Raw genomic sequence first — 27,662 nt, 5'->3', positions numbered from 1 at the left:
TTGCTTCAGTGGCTGTGGAAGATAGTTCCTCACTGTGCTCTTTGCATCTTAATGTATCTAAACGGTATGGAAAATACTGAAGATGATTGAAGTAAACTTCAGTGTGATGCAAGTTACAGATGTTGAGGTGTTCTTGTGTGCATGGGGAGGAGGCAGAGAGCAGACACAGGAAAACCAAGTCAAGTATATTTTAATTATACATCCTTCCCATGACATGCAACAAATAACTCCAAAGAAGATTAGGAAAGCACACTTAAATTGCATTTTTAAATTAGCCAGAGCAGTAATAGATAATGTTGTGTTGTTACATGTGTAATCTTTATTTCTTTCAACCAAAAGATTTATTTTAAAATAAATTGATTATATCATTTAGGTTTTCTTTTAATACATGAATTATGTTGCTGAAAAAAAGCAATTTATTTTTTTAATTCATTACCACTTCATTGGGTTATTTTATTTCTCAGCAAGACAAGCTTTTTCATGATGGCTTATGCTGCCAAGGAGGATTTTTAATTAAAAATCATAATCATTATTTTCTTTTACTGGTACAGAATTTCTTATCATTGACAACATAATGCTGAATGTAATGCTGTAGCACTAATACAATTTTTTCACTGCATATATTGCTGAAAGAACAAAATACATAGCTGGACCTGAGAATTTTGAACTCGTACTGTTTACATGTGCAAGTAGCAGAAGATGCACCCTTCCCCCTTCATTGTTAAGTGGTAAATTGTTGCTATGGTGATCGTTCTTTCCATCTCATCAGCTATAACCTGGTTTTCCACATCAACTAAATAGCTGCAAGCAAAGCATGATCTTTATTAATTTTTATAATATCAGTTAATATTATTTTGCTATGTACTTATTGTCTTGGGACTTAATGTCAGCATCAAGATGCAGTGAAAGTAAGCAAAATAGTTCTAATTTTCTATTACATAAATCTGTGCACTCATTAAAACAATCTTCATGTAGCTACAAAGAACTTTAAGTAGGTTTTTTAAAGGAAACTTATTTTTGGTGTGTACAGTTGATTTTGGTTTTTTCATTATTTGAAAGACTAAGTTCTTGTAGTAAATAGTGAAAAACTTGGTAAATCCCTGAATAAGGTCTCAGTTAAGCAATTTGTTGTTAGCTGAGGTGATGAAAACAGCATAGTTGTAGTAAAATTTCACAGGACAGCTTTATTTTCTTGCAATGGAAAACAGTATGCATGGTTTAAGTGCAGAGAGATGCCTGCATTATGGTGCAAGTTAGCTGCATGACATGTTGTAGAGTCACCAAAAGGCAAAACAGATGATTGTGGTCTGGCTGTGGTCCTATGCATATACACAACAGATTTCTGTCAAAAAAAAAAAAAGGGGCAGAATGAGCGTTTGGGCCATCAAAATGTTGCCCTGAAGGCAGAGGTAGCCCCTCTCCGCACCACCAAGAGATTTTTTAAGGAAATGGGCCAGACGTTATGACAAGCCTTGGAGCCATAGGTAGGACACTACAGTATAACATGACAAACAGTAATTTTTAAATAACATCTTTGAATTTAAATTGATGCTTTTAAAATACAGTGTCTGTACTCACCTATGTATTGTTCATTACAGTCACTTTCCTTTTCATGTAAGATTGGAAGCACTTTAAAATGTAACCATATTGTGTCCTGCATTGCTGGACAGCATATGAGCAACTGTTTCTGATTTTACTCACATTTAAGTATATTTTTAAGTTTGGGGTTTTTTTGGTGGGGAACTTTTCCCCCTACATTTTATCTGCTTTACTCATGCATGTTCTAAATTGTGTGTCATGATCAATAAAGGAGAAGATCCCATCTGTCTCAAATGAAGAATTCTATTTATTACCTGTTTTATGGTCCACAAGAGGACCTCCACAATAAAGAAGTGTTCTTAAAGACTGTACTCCAGTCTATCATTTCAAGTAAAAGCATCCTGATTATCATATATCAAAATGTAAATAGGAATCTTGGTTTCTTTGTTAGTAGTCTTTTTGGTTTCTGTATATGAAACAGTACTTTTTCATGTCTCGAAATATTGTGCTGCCATAGGCAGACTTCCCATTGGATGTTCCTGGTCTATATTTGCAGTGAGGGATGTTCTCCTAAAGAATGACAAAGATCACCTCTCAGCAGAGCAATCTCTTAAAGGATGTGGTGAGAGTTACCGTACCAACATGAGTATGTTACCTATGGAGGCAAACTCGGAATTGGACTGATATTTCAAGTAAGAAGGATATCATTGCACAATTTAAGTCTAGAGAAAAGTATCTTGAATTACTGAATTGCTTAGATTTTTTGGAATTACTTACTGCATGACTACCACAGGATTATGATTTTGGCCAAAACACAATTCACTAAGTAGCCTGACAGAAAGTACTCCATGAAAGTGAGGAATGACGTATTTCCTTCCAGCTACAGAGGATGAGAAGTTACTGAGAAAGTACATTGTAAAGTTGTCAAGAGCCAAAGCTGCCATTACAGTGTTCTTGTAGTGTCTGTTTGCTTTGCCTAACTTTATCAGGTATGGTATTTTAGTTTGTGAATCTGCTCATCTTAGTTTCATGGGCTATCTCATTGCTTAATTTCCCCTCACCAAAACTCTGTGATAGTACAAACTGAGCACCTGCAAAAGAATATACCAAATTATATGAGGCATGAAGTCCTTGCGCATATTTCACAATCACACAAATAGGCCACAGAAAGACTTTGTTATCATGCATTGATCCTTTTTTTGTTGTGGGAGGGATAGAAGCAATTCCAGCATTTGGAGCAAAAACTGTTTGTGAAAGAGAAGCAGCTGCTCCATGTTTTGTTGTTGCATTTTCCTGAGTAATGTTTCCTACAAAACCAGAAATAATTCTTCACTGAACAAGAACAGAGTGACCCAAGGCTCACTAGCCCCCAGTGCCAAAAAAAAGTTGAGTAGTCTTTATACGAAGCTCTGTATTTACTCAGTCTTCTTACTTCCTTATTTCTTTCCTGAAGTCTGTAGTTGCAAATGTGTTTAGTGAACCAGTACCAGGAATCAGCTGTGAACATGAGACAAGGACTAATCTGAGTGCAGGAATGATTGGCTGAGGCTGACGGAAGAGAAGATGGTTCCTCTCAGCTGTGCTCTTCCTCAGATTTAAACACACGTGAAACTCATGAAGCCTTGCTTTACCAGGATTTTTTGTCCTACATAGTCTCTTAAAGGGATCTAATGTGTTCCTTTGTTGTGTGAGTGTAAACAGGAATTTGATGACCTGGAAAAAATGTATTCAGGCAAAATGCCAGCCAGAGAAGAATCCTCTGAACAGTAGGACTGTGTACATGGGATCTAGTATTTCTTTCGGTATTATTTCCTTTTGTAGTAATTGGGGTTTTTTTAATACTTCAGTTGCTATTGTTTCTGAAACTGTGTACATATTTATATAGTATAAAAATGATGCAATAGAAGACAAGTATAAAAGCAAAACAAAACCACATTTGCCACATAAAAGGCCATAAGATAATTGTTCTTCATTCCCCTTGAATGTGTGAAACTGTGCAAAGGTCACCCAGTTTAATCTTTCTAAATTCTACCTGTTTTCTGTAGCTAGTATTCCATTTATTTTTCCATCCATTAATTCAAATAGCTAGTTCTAAATTCTCATGCATGTAGTGGTAAACAGATTTTGTGGCTATGATATGTAAAACATAATAACTCCAACCTAATTTTTAGTGGTGTTGAAACAGATTAGAGAATACATCTAAAATGATAAACAAGTTCCATGTTTGAATTTATTATTTCTGCAAAAAAGTACAAATTAAAAAAAAAAAAAATTACAGTTTTGAACATCTCATATATACATATGCTGACAAGGAGACAGTGTTGCCTCATTGCCACTCATATAAAGAAAAATAAACAAAGCAACTATTGAGGCCTGCCAGAGAGTATCTGTTGCTGTAGATTGAAACATATAGGGTCAAAATAATTTTAAGCTAGAAATTATAGATAGTGCTTTAAAAAAAACCCAACAAACCACAATTAAAAAAAAAAATGCCTAAACCCCTCTTTTCCTCTGGACCTGGTCAAGAATTGCAATTCTGTCTTCTACCCTAAGTGTCAAGGATGCAGTGTTTTGTCTGACTGAATGTAGTTCCATCCCTGATTTCAGAGACTTAATGCTTTTCTTGCCTTCATAACTCACAATAAAAAAGACAAAAATTGCCCATTTAAAATCATACAGGTACCAAGGAATTTCCTATGCTCTATTGTTTATTGATTTGAAGATACATTTTTTTCTTACTTGTAATTTTTATTTTCTTTACCTTGACTCGGCTGCTGCTTCTGTGTTTCCACTGTGTAGTAGCTAGCTGCTTTCACAGCTTAATTGCTACTGAGCAAATTTTGTTTCCTTACTAACCTGTTTTGCTTCTTGTCTTTTAACATTTCTGTTCTCTGACATAAGCCTGACACTGTTAAGGGGCAACACCATTGTTCAGGGAAGTTGCTTAAACAACATGTGCTTTGTTCCTCTTAAGCGCTCTGAAAAAATGTCATCTGAAGGATAACAAAGAGAAAAACTGTCAGACCTTTCATAAATATTTTGATCTGAGATTAGTGACACTGCTGCTGTCCTACAGCTTTTCATCCCAGCAAATTGTGAGAGAAACATGATTTGATCCATCCAAAAAGCATTAAAATAAGGGAAATTTAAAAAAATAATAATTTAAAAAGAATAAATCTGATTCATAGTAAGTAAATCAACAGACAATATCAACATAGAGATTTTTCTCCTTAGCTAAATTACTTTTTAGTGTGTAAAATTTTCTATATATAAAATATTCTGGATTAATTATTCAAAATTATTTTGTGCACTTTCAGGATAACAGTCCCTTTTCCTAGTGGGGTTTGAAAGTGCTTGATGCAGAAGGCAGTTGGCTTCATGGATTTACTCCAAACTAACTGTTATATTTTATAGGTAAAACAAATCTTTTTCTGGAATAATTTTCATGTGTAGGAAAAGAGACCACTGACAGTATAGATGGATAGCATTAGTACTGTAGTTACCATGAAGAGCATTGGATTGTAGAAGGGTTTAAAGATAATATGTTGACTTACTTGAGAAGACATTAAGAGAAAGTAGGTATAACCTGCAAGTAATTTTAGTTGTGACGTTGCCAGTACTAAGAGAAAAGCAGTTGTTTGCATTGGTTATTAGATGTTATACCATATTAACTGACCTAAACAACAGATCTTTATTCTTTAGTTTACTTCAAGGAGAGATGGATACCAAACGACTCTTTTTTAAAAAAAAAATTCTAAAGTTTTTGAATTCCAAACTTCATGTTGTCAAAGTTTTTGAAGCTTGTATTAGATGTAATTCATATACTTTAATACAGAGATATTGTAGGAGGAAAAGTAATTAGCTGGAGGTGGACGACTCTTTGCTTAATTATCCCATCTCCAACAGGGCTAAATTGAGCTCTGACATAACACTGGCAAAAATCTTATTCACACAGAAGCAGCATTCAGTTGCAGCACTGCAGTACATCATGCTCCAGTCTCACCAGATGGCATTCCTTCTTCAGGTGTGTGTCACTCTAGGTGTGTATACACTTTGGGCGGGTTAGACTAGAGGGCTGTTATGTTTCTTTTTAATAGCAGCATACTTTCTGGACCTACACCTGGCTTAGGTTTTTCACACTTTCGTGTAGGATAGCATAGTATAAGATGTATAAAACTTCCATGTAGAAGAATAGCATAGAAGGGGCTTCCTTATTTCCCTCTCACTGTCAGTGAGAGAATGCGGTGGGTATGGAAAACACTTGTTCTTAATTCAAACATTTCCAAAACCTTCCAGAATATCCAGAATTCTGCCTCTGTCCTGATCTAGTATTTTCTGTTTCAGATGCCCCTGCCCAGAGGTTTCTAAACTGAGCAGATAAGAATCTGCATCCTTTAAATTCAGTCCATCTTGCAACTAACATACTCTTTCCTGGACAAGATAAAAAAGTTGATTATTTTGCTACAGAAACTGCATGTTCAAACATTTCATATGCCTGCCCTTATCTGTGGGAATGCACAATATGTGAGATTCATGACTAAAACTCTATCTTCTGTAGCAACTCATGGCCTCATCAAACCTTAAAGTAAGCTCCAGCATTTCTATTGTAAGCAATTAGCGTCCATGAAGTACACCACTGAGCAGACTAATGCCCAACTGCCATAGCAAAATGTCACAGAATAATAAAGAGTTAGCAACATAGCTCTTACACCCTGCTGAGATAACTGTTTCAGAATGACAGCACCACTGATGCTCCCAACATGGACATCAGTAGCCATAATTACTCCAGTATAGGTCTCAATATTGATCCCAGTTACAGATAATGAGATAGAGCCACTTAATCTGGTCCATCACTGGTTTTGAGAGAGCAGCCCACGTACAAATTGTAGTACCAAGTGCACTTTATATCTGTACAATGTTCCTGGAAGAAGTTTGATTCTCTTGTCTCTGCCCTCCTCACCGAACAAGGGGCTGTTCCCCCACGCTCAGTGTTCTACCTAACACCAGCCTGGTTGGCATCTTATAGGAGTATCTTGTAAGTAATGCTCAGGATTGGCTGAGAGCAGGCAATTCAACAGTCTTCCAGTTCAACTGTCTTCCCATCTCACTTTTTTCAGGCACTGCCTTTTAGATACTAGTTTACACCGAGAGATGAGTCTTCTTCCTGTCATAATCTGAGGCTTTACCATTGAGAAGTCTGTATGTGGAAGAAGTGGGTCTCATGGCACATCATTAATGTGTCTGGAGATTCAAAAGATCCAGGCATATGTGGATGGTTAACATCTGGGAAGTCATGTCATGTCAGCATCTTATTGGTGCAGGGTCATCTTCCACATTATTGAGTGACTGCTAAATTCAATGAAAACGCTGTAGTGGACACCAGCCAAAGACAGACATGACTAATTTGTAGAGAGAGGCAAGAAAAAGAGCTTAAATATCTTTACGCTGGCTCCAGTTGAGCCTCCTAAGTGGTATTAGTTGTACAGAAGGATTCTGTCAAGGAGAAGCATGCCTAAGGACAAAGACCCCAAATGACATGACCTTTCTGTGAGGAAACTATACCTCAGCTTTTCTATAGCCATAGCTTGTTCTCATAACAAAGAGCACAATTTTTGTGAAACAAAAGGGTCCACTGTTAGCCAGGAAGTTTTACAGGAAGAAATGGACACACTGGATATCCTGGCCATTTATGGCCTGGAGTGTGTAGCTGTGTAGATTCAGGTATTCTGGAGGAAGTGGGACCTTTTTAGAGCTCATGGTTCTTCAGTGTGTAGATTTGGTGGCATATACTCACCAAAAAAACCTGGGACCTCTTACTCTGTCTGATGGGGGACTGACACATCTGCTCTCTAACACAGGCTGCACAGTTGCCAAAAGAATTGTCCCAGCACTGCAGACAGAGTCTTATGCCAAATGTTTCTGAGATGCTGCGATGGGAGTCAGCCTTCCTTTTTCTTTGACAATATTCTTGCTTCTGAGACAACTGATAGATTTAACAAGAAAGCAGAGATCTCCTTTTAACCCATGCTAGAAAATATGACCCTTCAGACTCTTATCTTGCCCTGTTGCCTCAAGACTAATTGTTAGGACCTCAGATGGCTGAGCCCTTAAATATAATTTTTCCTGACCAACCCATTGAGTTTTGGTCTTCCATGCTAGACAGCTTTTGCTTCCTCTCCTTCTCCAAAGACTGTTTTCCCTGTGAAGCCTTTTTCAAGGAAAATTGACCTTCTTACTTCATGTAAGTTCTATAGATGAGGTTCCTGCTTTCTTGGCACTGTGTGTTTTCTCAAGGTAGATAAGAAAGGCCATTTCTTTCCCATATTAAAAAAAATCAAAAGTTGTCTCCATGTCTCACTTGTAGGCTTGTACTACTTGCACATTTAAAGTGTAAGAATGATCCGTTGTTTCTGGCATTTCTACAGAGACAATGCATGATGTACCTGAAATTATAAAAAAAGGTGCTGCATCTTGAACTTTTCCATGATGCTGTCACTCTTTATAAAATATATTATGTGTTTAAAATAATGAACTCACTTTCATTTTTACTTAGACAACTAAGTGATGAGAGAACTATAGTGCAGTGATTCATGTTGTGACCAGTATGCTCTCTGTCCAGACATGATGGAATTAAACAGCCCTGCAGTTTCAATTCTATTCAGACCCATTAAACATGGGAAAAGGGTATCATTCTTCTCCCCAGTGATGGCTCTTTTAACAAACCCACAGAAAAGTTTAATTTATGCATATGTGAACTCTGATTAAAGTGTGTGAAAATGGTAGACCTAAGAACTCCTAAAAGCTTTCTTTATATTTCTGCCTGTTTCTGTGGAATTCCAGCTTGACTGTCAGGTAGAAATCTAGTTTCTGTGTTGGCCCTTCAAAAAGAGGTCATTTTGTATCCTATTTTCTCAGCAACAATTTGAATACTCAAAAAAGTACTTTGCTACTAGACAGGTTAGCCCTTCAATAAAAAGAGTAAAATGCAAGATTTTATGGCTGGACTGACTTGCACAAGAGTTAGAAACTGTCAAAAGCACATTTCAACTTATGTTGGAGGAGCTCCACAGAATTCCTTACAAACTAACCTATTACAGTACTTTATCAAGTCTTTTCAGTGCTGTACTTTGTAGAAAAAAAAATCTTTATCTCAGCAGGCCTTTCACTGAACATCTGTCTCACAGACAGTGAAAATGTTATTTATTTAGTAGGATTGCAGGGTAAGTCTCTACTTGTTATCGAGTGACTTCTACTTTCCAATGAGAAATCATATTCCATACACATCCACTTGCTGCCAGAGCATGCTCATGCTGGAGCAGTGAGGCTGCTGTATGGAACAGACCCTCACATTTTATTAAATATTCAGCTAAGCATTATGTGAGGTTAGATTTCATGCTTAGTAGACATACACTTCATCGATGGATTTAGCTGAAATTCTGACTATCGTTTGTTGGAGAGATTTTTATTCTTGTTACTATTTTGCTAGTTATGTAAAATGAGATAATCTTTGAATTACCTTGCACTGGTCGTCTTGAGTTATCAAATTTTTCAAGGAAGCATATGTTTACTTTCCCTGCTCTTCCATCCAAGAATATCCTCCATTCCTCCTTTAAGCACCCAGAGGCTAGGCTGAGGCCTTCCCTGTTGCTGACTTTCATGTTTCTCCATGAGATTCATGAAATATGGTACACATTCAGGTGAAGGTGGATTTGTGTGGACTCTAGGAAGGATTATCTTATCTTGGTGTACAACCTGACAAAATAAGTTGTTGTTGTTAGGGCTGTTTATCCCAGAGAAGGAGAAGCTCCAGGGATACCTTATAGCAACCTTCCAGTACTTAAAAGGGGCCTACATGAAAGGTGGGGAGGGACTCTTTATCGGGGAGTATAGTGATAGGATAAGGGGTAATATTTTTAAAATAAAACATGGTAGATGTAAATTTAGATTACCTATTAGGAAGAAATTCTTTACTGTGAGGGCGGTGAGACACTGGAACGGGTTGCCCAGAGAGGCTGTGGATGCCCCATCCCTGGAAGTGTTCAAGGCCAGGCTGGATGGGGCTTTGAGCCACCTGGTCTGGTGGAAGGTGTCCCTGCCCATGGCAGGGGGGTTGGAACTAGATGGTATTTACAGTCCCCCAAACCATTCTATGATTCTGTGATTCCAAGATCATTCATCCAGCCCACAGGCTTGTTCCAGGACACTGCCTTTCCCAGGATTTATCAGATTTCCCTGCCATGCTGCATGCCTTTGAATATGGTGAGGCTCCTTTAATGTCCTCAAGAAAAATAGCAGGCATTTTCCTGTCACCCACTGGTGTTCAGACCCATGCAGTTACCACTGGCTGCCAGCCACATGAATTTCTGTGTTAGTAGCAGTTACTTTTGTAGTGTTATTTATTGAAGACATGAAAAGTGCAGAACTTAGTCGGGTATGTATGTAGAAATGCCCAGCACTTCTGGAAAACACTTTGGTGTGTGTGCAGCGTTGTCGTTTAGTGCAGGCAGAGCAGATCTGGTGCTTCTGGCAAGCTATGGTAGCACTGCTCTGCATAAGGGAGAGGATTCAGCATGTGGCCCCTCTCCAGTACTCATAAAAGCTCAGAGATCTGCAATTTAGGAAGGTAACTTAATGAAGATTCTTTACTAGGAGAATAATTTTTGAGGCTCAGGAATTGCATGCCTATCAGGGCACCAGATCTCAAGACTGGGCCTTAGTAGGAACAGCTTTTTGGTGGGAGGGGGAGCAAACAATATTGCCTAGTAGGAGATGCTTGTCTTACACCTGCTCCAGTGTCACAGTTATCAAGGTCAGTAAAATCCATCAACCTTTAGGTAGATCTGGAAAGTCTGATAAATCTGTATTTGTGTGAAGAGACGATAACAAGACATTAGGATTTATTATTTTGGGACTTAATTCTTCCTTTGTGGCACACTAGTATTTACACTAAAATTCTGCTATTAGTGACTCAGAAAAGAAAATACTTGCTTTCTAAAAGAGGCTGGGGGAGAATATCAGGGCTCCAGACAAGGACTGCAGTAAGGAAGAAAAAGTAGCAAATAGACCATGACTAGCTCTGTTTGGAGGGTCTCAAAACAGTAGACTTCATGAGTCTGCAGTAAGTTGTTACTCTCAGAAGTGGTTACCGCTAAATATATAAGAATACAACAATGAATCCTCAGCCTTACTGTGCAGATCTGCATGACTTCAGCTGAACAAAGCAGTCAAGGACCACTCAAAGCAGGAATAAACAGGCTGCTGTGAACTCTCTTTCAGCAGTCTATGGATGCCACAAAAGCCTTGTGGGCATCTAGGCAAGATCATCAACCTTATGGGAACCAACATAAAGCAACATTCCTGTTTTTTCAGTTTTTCCGGTAGCTCATACAACATGCAGGTTGTTTATTCAAATTGTGTGTTACTGGCAACTTTGTAGGTAGCTACAGAGAGTGAATATATACATATATGTTTATTTGGGTGGGGGTATATATATGAAAGAAAGTTATTTTAAAGCTGTTAATTGCATTCATCATAAACCCACGTTTTGTATTTCCTTCATGCTGGAGAGAACAAAACCTGTGAAATAGCTGTCACCTGCTCTGTCTGAAATGATCTGACATTATTGTCAATCTGCAGCACTCTTCAGTTAAAAGTTATTACATGTTTACAGATGGAAGGATCATCAAAGTCTTTCCTTTGTTTATATCGTTCAGTCTCTTGGTGTTTAATGTATAATATGAGCAACTTGATTCATATCTGCCAGCCTGGAGAAAAGTCAAATCACATACAACCATCCCTCCTCTTGAGCACTTGTTTTTCACAGAGAGCTTAGGCCTTTGGCTAATTAAGCTGTTCAGATACAACGTATCACTGTTTTCCGTTATTCAAGTATTTCTGTGAATTTTTTAACAGTTATCTTTAAACATGTCAGAATTTGTAACAACTGAAAATGGAAGAACTAATCCCAGAATGGTTTGCTAGACCTTTTTCTATTAATACTATTTTTCTAGGCATCTGGCATCTGATTGGGGAACAGAAATGAACCATGCAAAGAAAGATAAGCCAAATTCAGTTTTGGCTGTCAGACTGCTAAGGACACAAAGATTAAATTTAAACACATACAGTTAATGCCTTTAAAAGGATGAAAATACTGTGGTTTTGTTTCCCCACTGGATTTTAATGCCCAAAGTTAAAAAAAAAAAACATTGCCACAGATTATTTGAATTCATGTCAATGTTTGTTATTCAAAGAGCTTAATTACACCATATTCTTTTTTTAGTTATAAATGCATAAATTGCACTATTATAACTCATAAAGAATTATTTTCTTTGCCAGTATGTTCTAGATATTTTTTCAAGCCTTCCCAAAACTATTTTAGATTTAAACTTTATTCCATGGTCAATGTATCCTTTCTGTTTGCCTTTGTTATGAAGATTTCAATTCCATACTATTATTATTATTTTGAGAAAATGGCAGAAATAAATGTGTGCTACAGCTTTTGGAAGAGAGAAAAACAAATAAGCACCAAGCCACTCAGCCTTTAGTTGTGACTTTTTTCTCATTTTCCTCTATCAAGCACAGTAATGAAGTCTTTGGATTCAGCTACTAGAACTATAATATGTTATAGACTGCCCAAGTTACTTAGAAAGAGCATAAAGAATACTCCTAGAAGTATTTATGACTGGGGAGTTTATCTTACATTTTTTAAAGCCAGCAAAACCCACAGAATTTTAAATAAATTTTCACATTTTTCCTGTAATTTCCTGTAATGTATTTTTCATGCAACCAGTGTGTTGCGAGTTATATGTACTACGATGTGAAGAGAGATGAGATACTGGTTTTGTATTATGTATTTTGCTCTACAATACCTTTGGTATTCTTTGCTAAAATATCTGTAATGCTGTGGACTTTTTTGCTCTAAAATTTTACAAAAACTTACCCTTAAAAAAACACATCAGCTCTGCATAGAGGAGAGATTAAGCAATAGATGTTGTCAAGGGTGATGTTTGACACAGTTTTCCTGGATAAGTTTACTGATTAATAGAGCTTCTGTAAGTTTTCTAACTAGAATTATTATAAGAAAAAAATATTTTAAAATACATTGTTTTCTAAAATTGCACATTTGATTTCATATTTTCTGGTGGTTTTTTTTTATTTATTTAATTTTTCCAAGTAACCAAAAGTGGTAAAAATCATTAGAACACTGAAAAATATTAAGATAATGTCTTAAATTGAAAAAACAGCCCAGTTTGATACAAAATAATTCATAGTCTCTTCGTGTCAGATGTTCTCATTTTTCATATAGCTATATCCCTGGGATGATGATTTGTTGTTGCTTTCTTACATGCAGTCTAGAATAGCCACCAGACATTGGTGATGATAGCAGTTGTCATACCTACTATTTTATTTCATTTGTCCCAGGTAGAGAACAGTTAAAAAAAAAATGTGTGGCTGGGGAAAGTGCAGTGCACTAAATGTACCTTAGAAATTCTCTGCGCAAATGATCACAACAGTCCATGTGTTACCATCTCCTTGAGCAGGCTTGCTTTCTGTGTGCAGAATCCTTATTACATGGCGTTCTTTTTCCTTGAAGCTCCTATTTTATGATGAAGGGAAGAGAAACATGTTTACCTCCTTTTTTTTTCTTCACTAAATTATGTTGTCAAGAGCAGCTGAAGCTCAAGTGTGCATTTATTTTTTTATGCTTCCAGCTAGATTCAGAAGCTCTTTTCAGTCAACCAATATAATTGGCTTTGGTGATTGGAAACAACAAATTGTTCGCAGATATTCCTTTACCCCTTTCCAAAAAAAACTTCTGTCTGCAAGAATTAACATTATGGTGCCAGGGAACTGGAAGAAAATATTGTGCATAAGGAGACTTGGTAATAAAATAAGATAGGGTATGGTCTCTCCTATAAAGTAGCATAGACAAGTGCACATCAAGAGTTATACTTTTCTCTAGATCTACTTGGTACTTAGTGACATGAAAAGATACTATCAGTGAAACACCATTGGCAAAAAATGGGGGAAAATGCTTATGTGCATAGTATACAGAAGTGTATTTTGCCCAAAGTGTACATTTCCCTACAGGAAAACTTGCTTTCTGCTTGAAATGATGTTGTTCATCTTGCTGAAACTGATGACTGTGCCATCTTCAAGATTTCTGCACCAGTGCTAGGGTCAAGTGCAATCAATATGAAAGCAAAACTTCATTCATTCAAGTTCCTGACAGAATGATGGATAAAATTGGATACATCACATGAAGAGCCAGCTCCATTATCCAGGGGCAGATTAGCTGACTTGCACATAAATAATGCGAGGCTAGTGGGACACCTAAGGTTAGGAAGAGTCCCATGTAAATGCAACTTCTCTAGTGATTCTTAACAGCAATTTAAAGCCACTTCTTAAATTCATACATCTGCATGTGAGTCTTTTTCCAAACAGGTGGGCAAGAATGAGAGCCTGAAAGACAGACTAGGAAAAATGAACTAATATATGTCAATTGTTAAAAGAGAATTAAAAGAAGTACCTTCTTTTTATGGAATCCTGTACTTCATTCACTTAACATCTTTCTGAACTGCTGAGTACACATGTGACATAAGTTACAGAAACATGTACCTTAGCACCCCCGAGCTGCTGAGCAGTTCTGGTTTTATTGGCATGGACCAGAGAGATCTAAACGAGAATGCAAACAGGTTCTGAATCTTGGCATAAGAAGGCGACTGATTTCTCAACAAATGCATATATTTGTGTTTGCTGTAAGACTATTTGTATATTCATAGGCATAGCAGAGTATGTTCATACAGACCATTACAGGAGTCTGACATCCACAGAGTTCAGAAGCCCAAACTGTAAATAGTTCAAATTTCTTATTTTTAATGGAGTAAGAGAAGTGCCTCCAATGATATGATCAGAGCACTTATGTAAGATGCCTGAAATACCTAATGTAAACAGTCTCTAAATCATGTAATCTCACTTCCTGTAAACAAAAGACCATGTCATATTTTTCTCAGAAAATGGATTAAAGAGGACTTCTGGTATGCTGCCTAATAGAATGTGAAAGACTTAGAAAGATCCATCTGTAAAATATACCCAAAAGATTTCAAGGTTGACTGTGCCCAAATTCAGCTTGTAATTGTTGGACCAATTTTGTCTTTATCTGAAACACTTGTCTTCCCCATTTCGTCTTCCCCATTTTCTACTGTCAGACACCCATGTGTATACCACGATAAGTGGCTTTTCAGTCTTTAAGAATGAGTAGATACGAGGCTCAAGAAGTTTTAGTTTAAAAGCTTGTCTTTTTAGAACCTCAGCTGTTCTGTGGTCCTGACGTTTCTTTTTCATTCCTGACATGTAGATGGGCTGGGCATTGTTCCACTAGTGGGTTTATGGATTTTGGATTAGTAGTACAGAAAGAACAAATTCCTGTTTATACATGATTTCCATCTCTACATGTATGAAGACCACATTAACTCTTCCTTTTGCTGCAGTGTGTCAGGCTAGCCAGCGTGATCTTACACTCCTTCTGTGCTTTCCATGACAGTTTCCCAAACTGACTAGATTTTTGTTTCCCAGTGTTCTGTTTCAGTACAGTTAAATTCAATGGGGTTTGGAGTTATCATTGAACTTCAGGTTACAGTAAACTTTAGGTTGCAGTAATGTTACATTGCAGTAGGGTACAGTAAATTGTCCTCTTGGGATTTTTTGGAATCCAGAAGTTATGTAATCTACTCTACCATAGTATGTTTTAGCTTGTATTGAGACATTATAAAAGTTAAATATTAAACAGCTCTAGAGCAAAACCCAATTCCTACGGTAAAATGCACATATCAACCCTTTGCTTTGATGTCTTTTGCATTAAGCTTTCAGATGTGTCAGAGGGTGAGCTTTTAATCCATTTTGATGTGCCTTATTAAGTCCGTGTAATTTATGCTGTTGTTTAATTATGTTGCCATAGGGTACAAAATCAGAAACCTTGAAAACAATCCAAGTATGTTAAGTCAAGGCAATCTAGATAAGGTATAGGACCCATAATATTTACATGTGTATGAAGTGTTTGGCAAAATACTCTTTGTTAAAGCATAATGTCCAGCACAATATACTATTAGTCTGTAAATTGTTGTGGTTGTAGACCCAGTTTATTTATGCTGTTACTTATGCCCAAGGCTGACATCTGGCTAACCAGTCATTACCCCCAGGTTATTTTTTCAAGTACTGAAATCAGGTTGGCTGTTTGCCAATTGTAAGGAATTTCCTCCATTTTTCAGTTGTTGTTAAACTGAAGGTTAGAATTTTTTCAGTTCTTCTAATATGAGTTAGGCCTGAAAAAAACTGAGAAATGGATTTAGATTGGGAAGGAGGAGTTTTCAGAAGCAAAATCCATTAGGTAAAATGATACAGATCAATGTGCCAGCAATGTGTACATAATAAATGTGCTTATCCCTACATGAGACTTGACCAGTAGTACCAAGGTAGTCCAGTTCCTGAGTGAAGTCAGTTCATGAAGAAGGAGCCTCCTGGCTGAAACTACAATCTAGCAAAGCACAAACAAGATCGATCAACTAAAGCACTTTGGAGAGTTTTTAAGTTCAGACTTCTTGATTGAGAACATGTAGCTCATTTGTTCAATTCAGTTTGCAGTTTAGGAGCACTTTAAGTTTCTCACTGACATGAAGCTCTTTTATTGCAGTATCTGTAAGTCTTTCTCTGTAACTCTCTGTGACTCTCATTTCTAGCTGGTATTCAGTGACCTGCCCTAATTTCTGAGGTATGTTACAGCAATGAGTTGCTGAGAGTGATGAAGCCAAGAGTTCTTGGGTAGCTCTAGTTGTACATGCATGTGTTTTTAATCCTACCATAGCAGAATATTGTTTTTCACCCAGTATTATCACTGAGAGAAACTGAGGAGGATGACTAGCATGCCAGTCTCTCACTTGCAGCGTTAAAAAATGCATAGCTGCTAGCATTCATTACTGATCTATAATATCAGAAGAATATGGGAATAAAATGGGGATAAGGAGAAAATTAAGCTACCAAAGAATCATTCCTTAATGTTTTCCCCTTCTTCTTCAACTCCTCTTTTCCTGGAAATACTGTTGATCTCTAGAAGTTTTATCAGAGCTTGGCTTTGCAGAATTGAGCCTCCAATAGATAGAAAGAAATATAAAAATGTTAGAAAGTCTCATACTTGGAAAAAAACAACAAAATGTTTTTCTCTTTCTAGAAAAATCACTGAATTTTAGAATTAAGGGAGATGGGATTGTTTTTTAGAGAAGTCCAGTTTCAAAAAGGATTATGTAAGTAGTAACCCACAATATGTAATGTTACTCAGACAAACCTGATAGCTGTCGTAAATTAAATGTATCTTTAAGAACTTCGTGGGGGTTTAGCCTGTAGTGCTTTTTTTTGTTTGGTTTTTGGTTTGGTTTGTTGTTTTTTTTTGTTTGTTTATTTGTTTTTTTCCCGATACAGACATCTGTTAATAAGTAACTTTAAGATTATTACTTTAGGATAATTTAATAGGAACGTAATTGTGTTTCATATATTTGGCAAATAGATAATATTATTTGTATCATTTTAAGAAATAGAAAGCAAGCTCCTGGAAAGCTTTATGCTGGAATCACTGTGTTTAATAAAAGCTGGAAAATGAAACAAAGTAAACATATGTTGCTTACATTTTTAGTTGACTCTGAATGAGGCAGCATTACAAGTGCATTGAAGGATACCATGGAAATACAAAATAATCTGGAGGGAAATGGACAGTTCTAAAAGGGTTTTAAATTTAGATAAACATTACATAATGCATTCCAGACACATGGCATTATAAATAAACATTGTTGCTGCAGAATGCTAGATAATGTTTAAGCTCTTCAGCCCTCAGTACTCCTCCTTCAAGTCACTTTTCAGACATAAGTAGATAGAAATCTGATTGTAGTATTGCTGGAAACTGCTTGTAAGAAGCCCCTGACTGCTCATAATCTGATATGTTTACCTACCCAACCAAACACAGAATGGAAAAGTATCAGTAGTGATATCAGTTCTCCCACAGTCTGGAAAGCTTAGGCTTCTTTCAAAATCAGACCCTAATATGAGTCTAAATAAAATTTTGAACAACGAAGTTACAGTTAGCCGCTGGTCCTCCACATTGGTGCCTCCTCACCCACTGGCAACAGAGACTCGTAGATACAGGGACTCCGCACGCTGGCACCAACACTGCGTGAGCTATAGCTGTGGCTTCCTTTTTAATGTAAGTACAGTTTGATTCCTACCACAGATGCAACTTAATTTTGTCCCTGTCTTGATTGTATTCACCATTCCATGAGTCCACCGTGTGGACTCATTAGTTAACAGGTAGATTGTCCCTCTAAATAGGAATTGTTTTCTTTTAAATACTTTAATTTTGTATTGGTTTGAAAGCTTTCAAGCATGTGTAGGAGACATGACATGGAATATTAATGGTAGGATGATACTTTCAAGTAGATAACACACATAAAAACACATGGCACTTTAAAAGTTAATAATGTGTATTAAGTGTTACAGTTGCTGAGAATTAATTTTTACAAAGGACTGCCTGTTCACCTGAAAGAAAAATCATTAAAGGTCCTTTGCTGTGGGTTAGAACCTGAATGCAGCATTGCAAAGCAAGTCAGTCAGTATTTTCCCATGCTGTTTTGCAGCCAGCTGATTGCTGCCTACTTCCCTGCATAGTTTCTATTTTGCTGCTGAAACTTCAGATTGACTGTTCCTGGAGCATGCAAAGCCTGCTGCAGTCTTTTCCTTAGCTAGGGGAGAGGAAAGGAGACATTTTTTTGAGTTTTCTCTTCCAAAAGTTCTCATAAAAATCTGTTGTTATGGCAAAAGATGTAGAGCTCTCTGGAAAAATAAGAAATTCCCAGGTAGATGTTGTCACTGAAATGTGGGTCATTTCGACTTGGTTTATCATAGACTCACATTTGCGTTAATAATTACTGATAACAAGCAAAACTTTGAGACTTTACAGTGACAAAATTACTCCAGGAATAAAAGGTAAAGGTGGCTTTCCCAAACTGTGTAAAGCATAAATAGAGCAAATGGATTTTATTCCAGTGGGGCTACCCTGTTTTGGTAGCTGTCCCTTATAAACATTGTCATTCAAAACTAACATATTTCTCCATAGTCATTGATAATAGCACTCTGATAGTGTGGAGGTCAATGCAAGGCAGAATAAAACAAGTACAAACAAAATGTAGTGTCAACCAGCAGTAACTAAGCAGGTAATTTGGAAAACATACAGACAAATTAAGTGTGGAAGTCAGAATAAAAACACCAGGAAATTAAATAGCAACAGAAAAATTATTTGAGTCCCACACTTATAAGTGTTCCAAAAGTGAAAGAAATGTCTGAATATGCAGTTGGAAATTGAGATAATGAAGTACACGTTGCTGAAGTTAGCCAGGAAAGCATCCAAATGGCAAGGTGATAAATAGCAGATAATGCAAGTAATGAAGGGCCTGCGTTCACAGGCAAAGCTCTGCTGGTTTCTCCTGTTCTTTTCACATTCACTGTATGTCATCATCAATGATGCTGGCTGAAGAGACCGTCAGGGAAGTGTCTGAGCACAGCCACGTGCACACGTTTCTGTTTGACTGGTGGAAGGCCTGCTCAGGAGCATAAATGCTGTTCTTGTGCCTCACGCCGCTGTGCCTGTTTAGTTCCTCTTGCTGCACTGTCTCTCAGCGAATGTACAGCCCTGAGGCTCTGTGCAAGTGTGTCACAGAGACATGCCTTGGCAGCGTTCATCTCTGAACAGTCAGTCACTCCTGTTCTGGTCTGCTGGAACTCCTGACTGTGAGTACAAAGGGACAGAGTAGCAGGAAGTGCAAGTTGAAAAAAAAAAAAAAAAAAGGTGTGAGATAGGGCAGCGGGGGAAAGCAGTGCTCATTTACCTTCTGTTCCATTGGCTTCTTCCTGCTGTGACTTGCTTTGCTCAGCTTCATGTGACAAAGTTTCACTAGCTTATTACTCATGTCACCATTTAATTCCTTAACTAATTGATACTGTATGTTTGGCCAGAATGTGTGATTTGCTTCTTGGATATAATAACAGAGAAAATTCACAGACATCAATAAATAACTATTATCCTGGCAGTATGTTTTCCTGATGCTGGTCATTTACTATATTAGCTTTTTAATTGTCTATTCTAGCAGTGGCAATAGTATAAGACTATTTTTTTATGGGAATAGTCTGGTTGTTCTATCATCACAAAAGGATGATCAGTGTCTAGTTTATCTATGTGCAGACTACATTATTGTCTCACAAAACAATGTCCCAGTGCTGGGGTTGCTTCATTAAGTTTATGCTACATAGACACAATTATGCAGGAGCTAAGAATAGCTCATCTAATTGGAAATAGTGATTATAGAGAAAGAACGGGTTTGATTACTGTTACTAAGCAAGCACATACCATACAACCATTCATGAACTGCATGGAACACATGTGGGATTTTACGGTGTATTTGTTTTGATTAACAGTTTCTTTTCCCCCATCCTGAGTACAAGTCAAAGGTGTTACTGCTTATTTACTCATTATCTTTTTTCTCAGAGACCTAGAGGGACCTGCAAGAAGGCAGCATGAGCTGATGATATTTATCCGTAAATTATGACAAGCAAAGCTTTGAAATAACATTCAACATTTATCTCCACACACATTTTAGGGAGGATGTAACTTAAATAAATCTTCTCCAGGCACCACAGATGAAACTGTCTATGTGGGTTTTCTATGTCTGTGTTTATACTAGTACCCTACAGGATTAAACATCCTTTTAGAAATGCAAAGTCTGCCATACTGTTAATCTCTTGGTGTTCAGTCTGGTTAATGCTAACGTTTAATTCTTGCTTCATCTAAACTACATAGAATTCTTCTTTATTCCTTGAAACCTGAATTTTTACAGCAAAGTTGTTGAAAGTTTTCATTTATTTGATTGTTGTTGGTATCACCAGGCACATGGGATAAAAGTTGCTGCTGCCATTGTCCTCAACTAATTTTTCCCTTACTTAAGTATCAGTTTTCTACTAGAATGTTATGAGAAAATTCCTGATATCATAAGATTTAATATTCCTGGTTTAGAAATTTTATTAATATCTCTAGAGGCTCAATAAACTTTGCCATGTTTAGCTTCCCGTCCATTCTAATGAGCCATTTCGTAGCTCTGGGCGATGTGCTAATGCTGTAAAGGCACAGAGAGATCACTGCCATCAGGAATTTTTAAATAGATGACTGTTTTAAAAATGAAGTGGGGAGGGAAGATGGGACAAACAGTGGTGCACTCCTGCAGTAACACAACTATCAGTTTGCACAGTCTGGAATCAGAGGCACTTGCACAAGCTGTTCTTGAGGCTTTTTAAGAAACAGCAAAGGAAAAAGTGGAAGCAGAGGGCAAATTGCTTTACAAACCTCCAAACTGTTGTCTTGACTTCAGAAAAGTTGCCTTTTCAGATTGTTTTAGATTGAAATGCAGTGAGTTACAGGAATTTGTAACTTGATCTGTAAAGTCCCCATTTATGTAAGTGCCTTTTGAAGCATCACACACATTTTCTATCCCATTCCTTTCCAACATGGTCTGATTGTGGAAGACATTTCTCATTTTTTTGGGCCAACATACCTCAGTTTTGCCCTCCAAAAAATTTTACATGGCACCCAACACTGAGCATTAACTTTGAAATGTTTTAAAGGTAGTAACATTCCACAGTCCCCGTGAGCATTATGTATCTTGGTTTTGCAGACCCCTGTTTAGGAGACAGTGTGGTGGCCCAGTCTGACTTTCTGTACACTTTTGTATACATTCTGGTAACATGTATTAAAATAATAATCCCAGGGTTTGGTCAGATACTATATATTTATAATTATAATCTTGGGCTGTAAATTGTATACCTACAAGTAAATGTAATACAAGTATGAGCAGGACAGAGGAACTGAGGGGAATAATGCATTGATTCTGAAATACTTTGATTTGTAGTTACTCACAGCAAGTGGGCATAAGAGTGCCCTATACAGACAGCGTTTGGTAGTTGAGGAGATTAGTCCTTTGCTCTTACATTATTGATGCAACTTGTAAAATACTCCTCCACATATAAACTGTTTTCTACTCCATACAGAACTGCACATGCAAGAGCTAAAGCTGATGCTGCAGATCAGGCTGCTCAGGCTGCTCGCCAGGAATGTGATATTGCAAGAGCAGTTGCCAGAGAACTTTCACCAAATTTCTACCAACCAGGTAATTGTGAACTGTTGGTTTTTTTTGTGGCTAGGTTTCTTTAATTGCAGTGAAAAGGTTTTGTGTGAAGGGAAAAAGTTGATTTCATTTTGAATGTTGTCTTTTATACAGAAACAATAATCGTCTGTAAGTCATGAAGAGTGTACATTGCCCAAGGAGGCTTTGTTTTCATTTTTTAATCATTTGATGACTATTGCTTTGTATAAAAACGGTTGAGTATTGAAAAGTCAGTATCAAGCATACAACTTTGCCGCAATACCTTCTTTGGGACAGTGTCAGAGATTTCAGAGAACATAAATTAACAGAAATTTGGGTTATCTCTATAATGTGTTTTTTAGGGGAAAGATCCTTAGCTTTCTTTAATGTCCAAGGGAATTTTTGACAGTCTTGGTTAGCTAAGGCCTGAATCCTAGAGAATGCTTTACCATTATGCATACATATACATAACCTGTGAGGGAATCTTCCTTTGTTATGCCTGTGGTGTTCTGTGGAATGTTAGTCCCATACTCAATATATCACAGAATTAAGTCTGTGTCACCTATATCAACATTGCAACCCATTTTCACCTGTCATGTGGTTTGGAAAGTTGTAGAAAGAAGCATAGAGGGTTTTGCTTTGTTTTTCTGGTATCTTTCCATGAAGTTAATACTTTTGTGTACTACTCTTTAGCTTAAGATTAGATAGATAAAATGGGACCCTATTTGCCAAATTAATGTATTTTCATAAGCTGGTCCTTTCTTTCACCTGTCAAATGAGTTGTCGTATCTTGTTACTTTTCAAGGATTTGCCTGCACTTGTATGCTCATATACGTTATCACTCTGAGATTCATTTTCACGTATTGTCATCTTCTGCACACACTTGTTTCAGACACAAACCCCTTTATTCTTAAATGTACCCATATGATGGATGCAGGCTAATATGACCCACAAAATCAAAGAACAGGAACATTCTTCAACATTTTCTAACAATCCATCTACTTCCTTCAATTTTTAGTATAAATGACCACTGTATATAACTTGTTACTAAATCATTACTGTCAGCAAGGTTAAAGAATACTTGTTTTTTCTTTATTCCAAGTATTTGGTTGTAGAGAGCAACCTGTGTGGTTAGGTTGCTCTTTTTCATTTAATTAATGCATAAGTCAAGGGCTGGTCACCTCATGCAGGTTAGAATCTCCATTCCCCTTATCAGTCTTGCAAACTTTCTTTGTACACGTCATGGTGTAAATTCATCTTTCTTGAACATAGCTGTCCAGAACTGTAGGCAAACCTCAACAGAACTATTTCCAGTAGTAAGACTTTACTAGCTTTTAAGTGGTATCAATATGTACCTTTCATGTTTGAAATTACCCCAATACAAACTCTACTGTAGACTTGTATTAGAGGCCCAATTACTCCTATGAGATACCCAAGTCGTCTTCTTTTTTCATTACTTTATTCATCCATCTACTCCCAATTTATAGCAGCCGTTCATCAGTCATAAGATGTCATACACTTAGCCATGCAAAGAACTACTAGTAACAGGGATCCTTTTGAAGGAAAGCTTGATAGACAATAGAAGTAAGAGGGAATTAAAGCACTTGGAATGAAAGTATTTCAAAGCTGCCAAACCCTTGAAATAAAGAAATGGCTAGAGTACTTGAGAGAAAAAACAAACATCTGATGGTGTGAAATTTAACACCAAGAAATCCCCCAGATCAAGAATTTGTTAGGCTTCTTTTTTTGTTTCCTGCCACAGGATATGAAGTAGCATTGCTGACAAATTGGCGGAGATCTGGGGAGACAAGGTGTGGGATTCTTACTTTCCTTTCATTTAAAACTTTTATTCCAATTACAGAAGTAAAGAGTTTGTATCCCTTCCCCAAATGCAGCTGTATATGTTTACAATGATGTTACAAAACTTTTCTCAAAGTATATGTACTGTATTCTTTGTGTGGAAATGTCTATCAGTTAGCTAGCTACCTGTCAAAAGATAAATACTTCTTTTGGAGTCTATATTTTGAATTTCCTCTTTAATTTCAACATCGCCAAATACAGCATATTTATACATGTTTTTTTTAAAAAAAAATTGCTATTCCCATTGCTTAAGATGGCAAGATGTTAACTAAATTTCAGTTATCCCAAATAAGCTGCAGCAAAACACCAGATGCATGCATCATTGTGATCCTTTCAAATGCTGTCATGTCAAAAATACATTCCATCCTCAGTGTTCTTGATTCCTTTTTCAGATACATTCTTTCTGAATGGTAACACTTAACCCTGAGACACACCTGTACACATATTTGCTTATTTAAGTATTTCCCAAGTCTCATGCTATGAGTGACAGGACAATGTTATCATTAGGTTTTTTCATTTATGGTAATAAAGTAGATAAATATCTTTAAGTATTTACGTTCACTCACACAAACAGCAGTAAATATTTGCTTTTAAAATAGCATTTTGGTATGTTTGAATGAAAACAAGATAACCATTATTGCTTCCTAATAGCAACTTCTCAGTTTTCTTCTGTTGCTTGAGCTTTTTATTTTTACAGTATCTTTATATGTGTCTGTTAATGCTACTAAAAGGTAATGGTAAGTATTGTATCTCAGTCTCTGAAACTATAGTTAAGAGAAAGCTTTTCATTGTGCAAAATTATCTTGAAAATAAATTGTTGTGGGCAGAGTGTCATTTTCCTCTCACTGCTTGAACTGCTTAGTACAGTAGGCAAGCATGCTGCCAGCAGCAAATAAATGTAATATATCAAAGTCTTTTGAAAGTTCAAGAGACAAAAAAAGTGAAATACAAATACCTCTCTGTAAATAAGTTAAGCATTTTTTTCCGTCTTAATGAGTGATCTCTGCATTACTTGCAGCTTAAGTCCATTTAAATATTTGAACATCTTTTGATAAAGCTTTTAAATTTCACATTGTTAAAAAGCAACCTTCTGGGCTGTATAGCCTAGTATTACACACAATTTGTAATTACAGTAGATATTCTTCACTCATTGTACCGTGACAGTTCTTACTTCCCAATTATTTTCTCTCACATTTCAGTTTTATGTTCATTAAGATACTCATCAGAAGCTGCTAAAGAGGTTCTAGCTTTGTAATGTAGTTTAAAAGGAGATTGAAAGGAGAACAAAATCGTAGGAAGCAAAGTAGCATCCAGCAGGTAGGAATAATAAAGTCAGTCTGAATCGTGAATATCGAGGTACCGTAAACATCTTGAGATTTAGCTTTCCAAGTAACTGATTACCTTAATATTTGCATAGAAAGAAAGCAATAATGGTTGAAAAGGTCACTGCCATGGTGTGAGGACTTAAAAGATTACAGTGAGCTGTTTTCCCTAAGCTTGTTCACACTAGTCTCAGGCAAGACCCTGCTTCTACTTTTGCTGTTAGCAGAGATTTGGCTAGTTGATTAATATCTATGAGGATGATGTATCTTTGCAAAGCCCTACCCACAAGGCGATACGTTTTGTAGATTTAACAGAAATTGCAGTCTTTATAGAAGCCATAGTTCACAGGCCTTTTATCACCAAATAAAACACATTTTGAGAAATCCCAGCTGTGACCTGTTTGTTTCCTCTGGGCATCACTAAACTTGTAGATGTGTCAAAAAAGAGCATACCAGGACAGGAAACAAATGAAACCTGAGTCATATCCTCATTCAAAGGAGTCATCCAGGGACAGTTTGAGATTGTCTTTGCTTAGAGATAAACAATAACTGCTGGTTTGTGTCTCTTGTTAAAACCTAGATAATGGCAAATGACTAAATGGGAGTTCTGTATCAAAGGTGTAACAGAGAAGAACGGCTTTTGACACCCAGTAAAAAGGGGAAATATTGTTCTAGTCTTGCACAAGGTTAACGGAGGCTTTGACTTACCCATTCATTCTAGATTCCACAGGCCATCTTTAGGATGTAGTCTTGTAAACACACTATGAGGAGGTAAGCTAAAGTATGAACTTGCACAGACTGGACAGCTAAGCCATAATTGTCTGTGTGCATATATATCCTGCAGCAAATGGATACTGCTCTTTCATTCAGTTTGAATGAATAACATTTGATTAAATGAAAGAGGGGTAAAACTACTTTGCTGCAGGGTAAGAGCAATCTGGGCACTTTACCATGGAGCAATTAAGGTCTGGAAATTCAGATGTGAATTGTTTTATGGCAGATTATTTGTCAGGCCAGCCAGCTGCCAGATGAACGTGCATGGCTCACCAGAACAATTTATCCAGCCTTTGACCTCCTAAACAAGGCATGAGAGAAATCAAGGAGCAGTTTATCAATTAATGCTCTCTAAAGGGATGGACAGAATCACTTTAGGTGAAATATATGAGCCGAGAACAAAGATTTTCTAATGAAAAAAGTAAAAATTTGTTGGATTTTACCAGTGCTTTTTCCTGTAATGTTTGGTTACTATTACAGTATCAGTGTTAACATGCTGAACATCACTAGTTTCAGAAATAAATATTTTAACCTTGTAAGTCAATTTCTAATGGCCTCTAATGGCTTAAAGAGCAACTGTGCTTTACATTCTCTTTTGACCAGTGGTGCATGCCTGTACCCTAGGAATAAAACACACCCTCCCCATCTTCTTCCTCTCTGCCATCTCTACCTCCTCCAGTTCACAAAATGCAAGCTCCATATGGACAGGAAAGTGAGATTTCTGCCTGATCCTAATTAACTGGAATGTACTGGCTAAATGCATGTGGACCAGGCCAGATATTTTTATTTTAAAAGCAAAATACAATGAGCATTTTGCCTGATTAGTTACCAGCCATGCCATCGGTTTGTGCCTTAAAGCATACGGAAGCTCACTAGTTATTCTTAGTCATACAAGTGCCTCTTCGTTTTCTGAAATTATTCAACATACGGCTTCATCATCCTCACACAACTGTTGTTGAGATTCTTGCTATGGCATCTTTTCTCTACAATTTATTACTTCTGTCCTCTTTCTACACAACTCTGGAGAAGCCAGAGCCTATAGAACTATCCTAAGGCATTTCTGTTGTATCTAATAATCAAAGAAAGAAGGTGTGTTAAAAGATATCAGTTTCAAGCTTTATTCTTGTTCTCCCCTTTTATAACTCTTGTCATACCACTCTTCACAACTTTACTTCCAAATTTATCAAGTCTCACCAAGCCCTAGGTACAGAATCCCTCACCCTTCCACATCTTTCCTCTTGCCCAGTGTGAGGTCCATCCAACTTGCTGGCAGTCTGCACCCATCCTGCCCCACTGCCATACAGCCATTCTGGCTCAACCCACTCTGCAGCTTTCCTGCAGGCATCTGAGACAAGAGAGACGTGCGTGGGAGAAGGAAGAGGAATGAGAGGTTGCAAAGGAGTAGCCTTGATTCTTTAGGATGCTTTCTCAAGCTCTCCAGGATACTTTTGAGTCACATATTCTAATGATTTGCTAAGAAAAAAACGTGCATAATTAGTTTTGAGCAAACTTTAGTTTTTAAAACTAATAGCAGAGAACCACTTTCCTGCAGAGAGATAAAGCTGTTACAATCACTGTAATTTTCACAGGACTGCATTAAGTACTGGGCTAGCTAATTTGCATCTAGATACAACCTGTGGTTGTAAAAGCTACAGGGCCTGACTACGAAGCTAGCTGGATAGTCAGGTGACTAGCCTGGACTAGCTTCAGTGATGTCTCAGCTATGTTGCTATCTTGTATTTTCTTGACTTCTACTCTAGTTATAACTACCTGAGCTGACACCAAAAGAGTGTTAATTACAGCTATAATCTGAGAGAAAGAGATTAGTGCTACCTCAGAGTTTTAATTGCCTCCTTTCTCCTGTTTAAAATTATTCATTTGCTCCCAAAAAGAACCATTCTTTCCAGGACATGGAACCTGCCCACTGTCAGCCTACTCC

At 37.1% G+C, this 27,662-nt stretch overlaps 1 protein-coding gene across 1 annotated transcript in view; it reads left to right on the top strand.

The window, feature by feature from the left end:
- Positions 1 to 27,662, top strand: part of JPH1 (junctophilin 1) — an 84,239-nt gene that overhangs the window by 32,161 nt on the left and 24,416 nt on the right. Inside the window, 1 exon segment of the mRNA XM_040587493.1 lies at positions 21,673 to 21,791. Coding sequence (XP_040443427.1) covers positions 21,673 to 21,791 — 119 coding nt within the window.

Source organism: Falco naumanni, chromosome 3 (genome assembly GCF_017639655.2).
Source record: "Falco naumanni isolate bFalNau1 chromosome 3, bFalNau1.pat, whole genome shotgun sequence".
Taxonomy (NCBI): Eukaryota; Metazoa; Chordata; class Aves; order Falconiformes; family Falconidae; genus Falco; species Falco naumanni.
The sequence above is the reverse complement of the archived record's forward strand: the minus strand, read 5'-3'. Positions and strand labels throughout refer to the sequence as shown.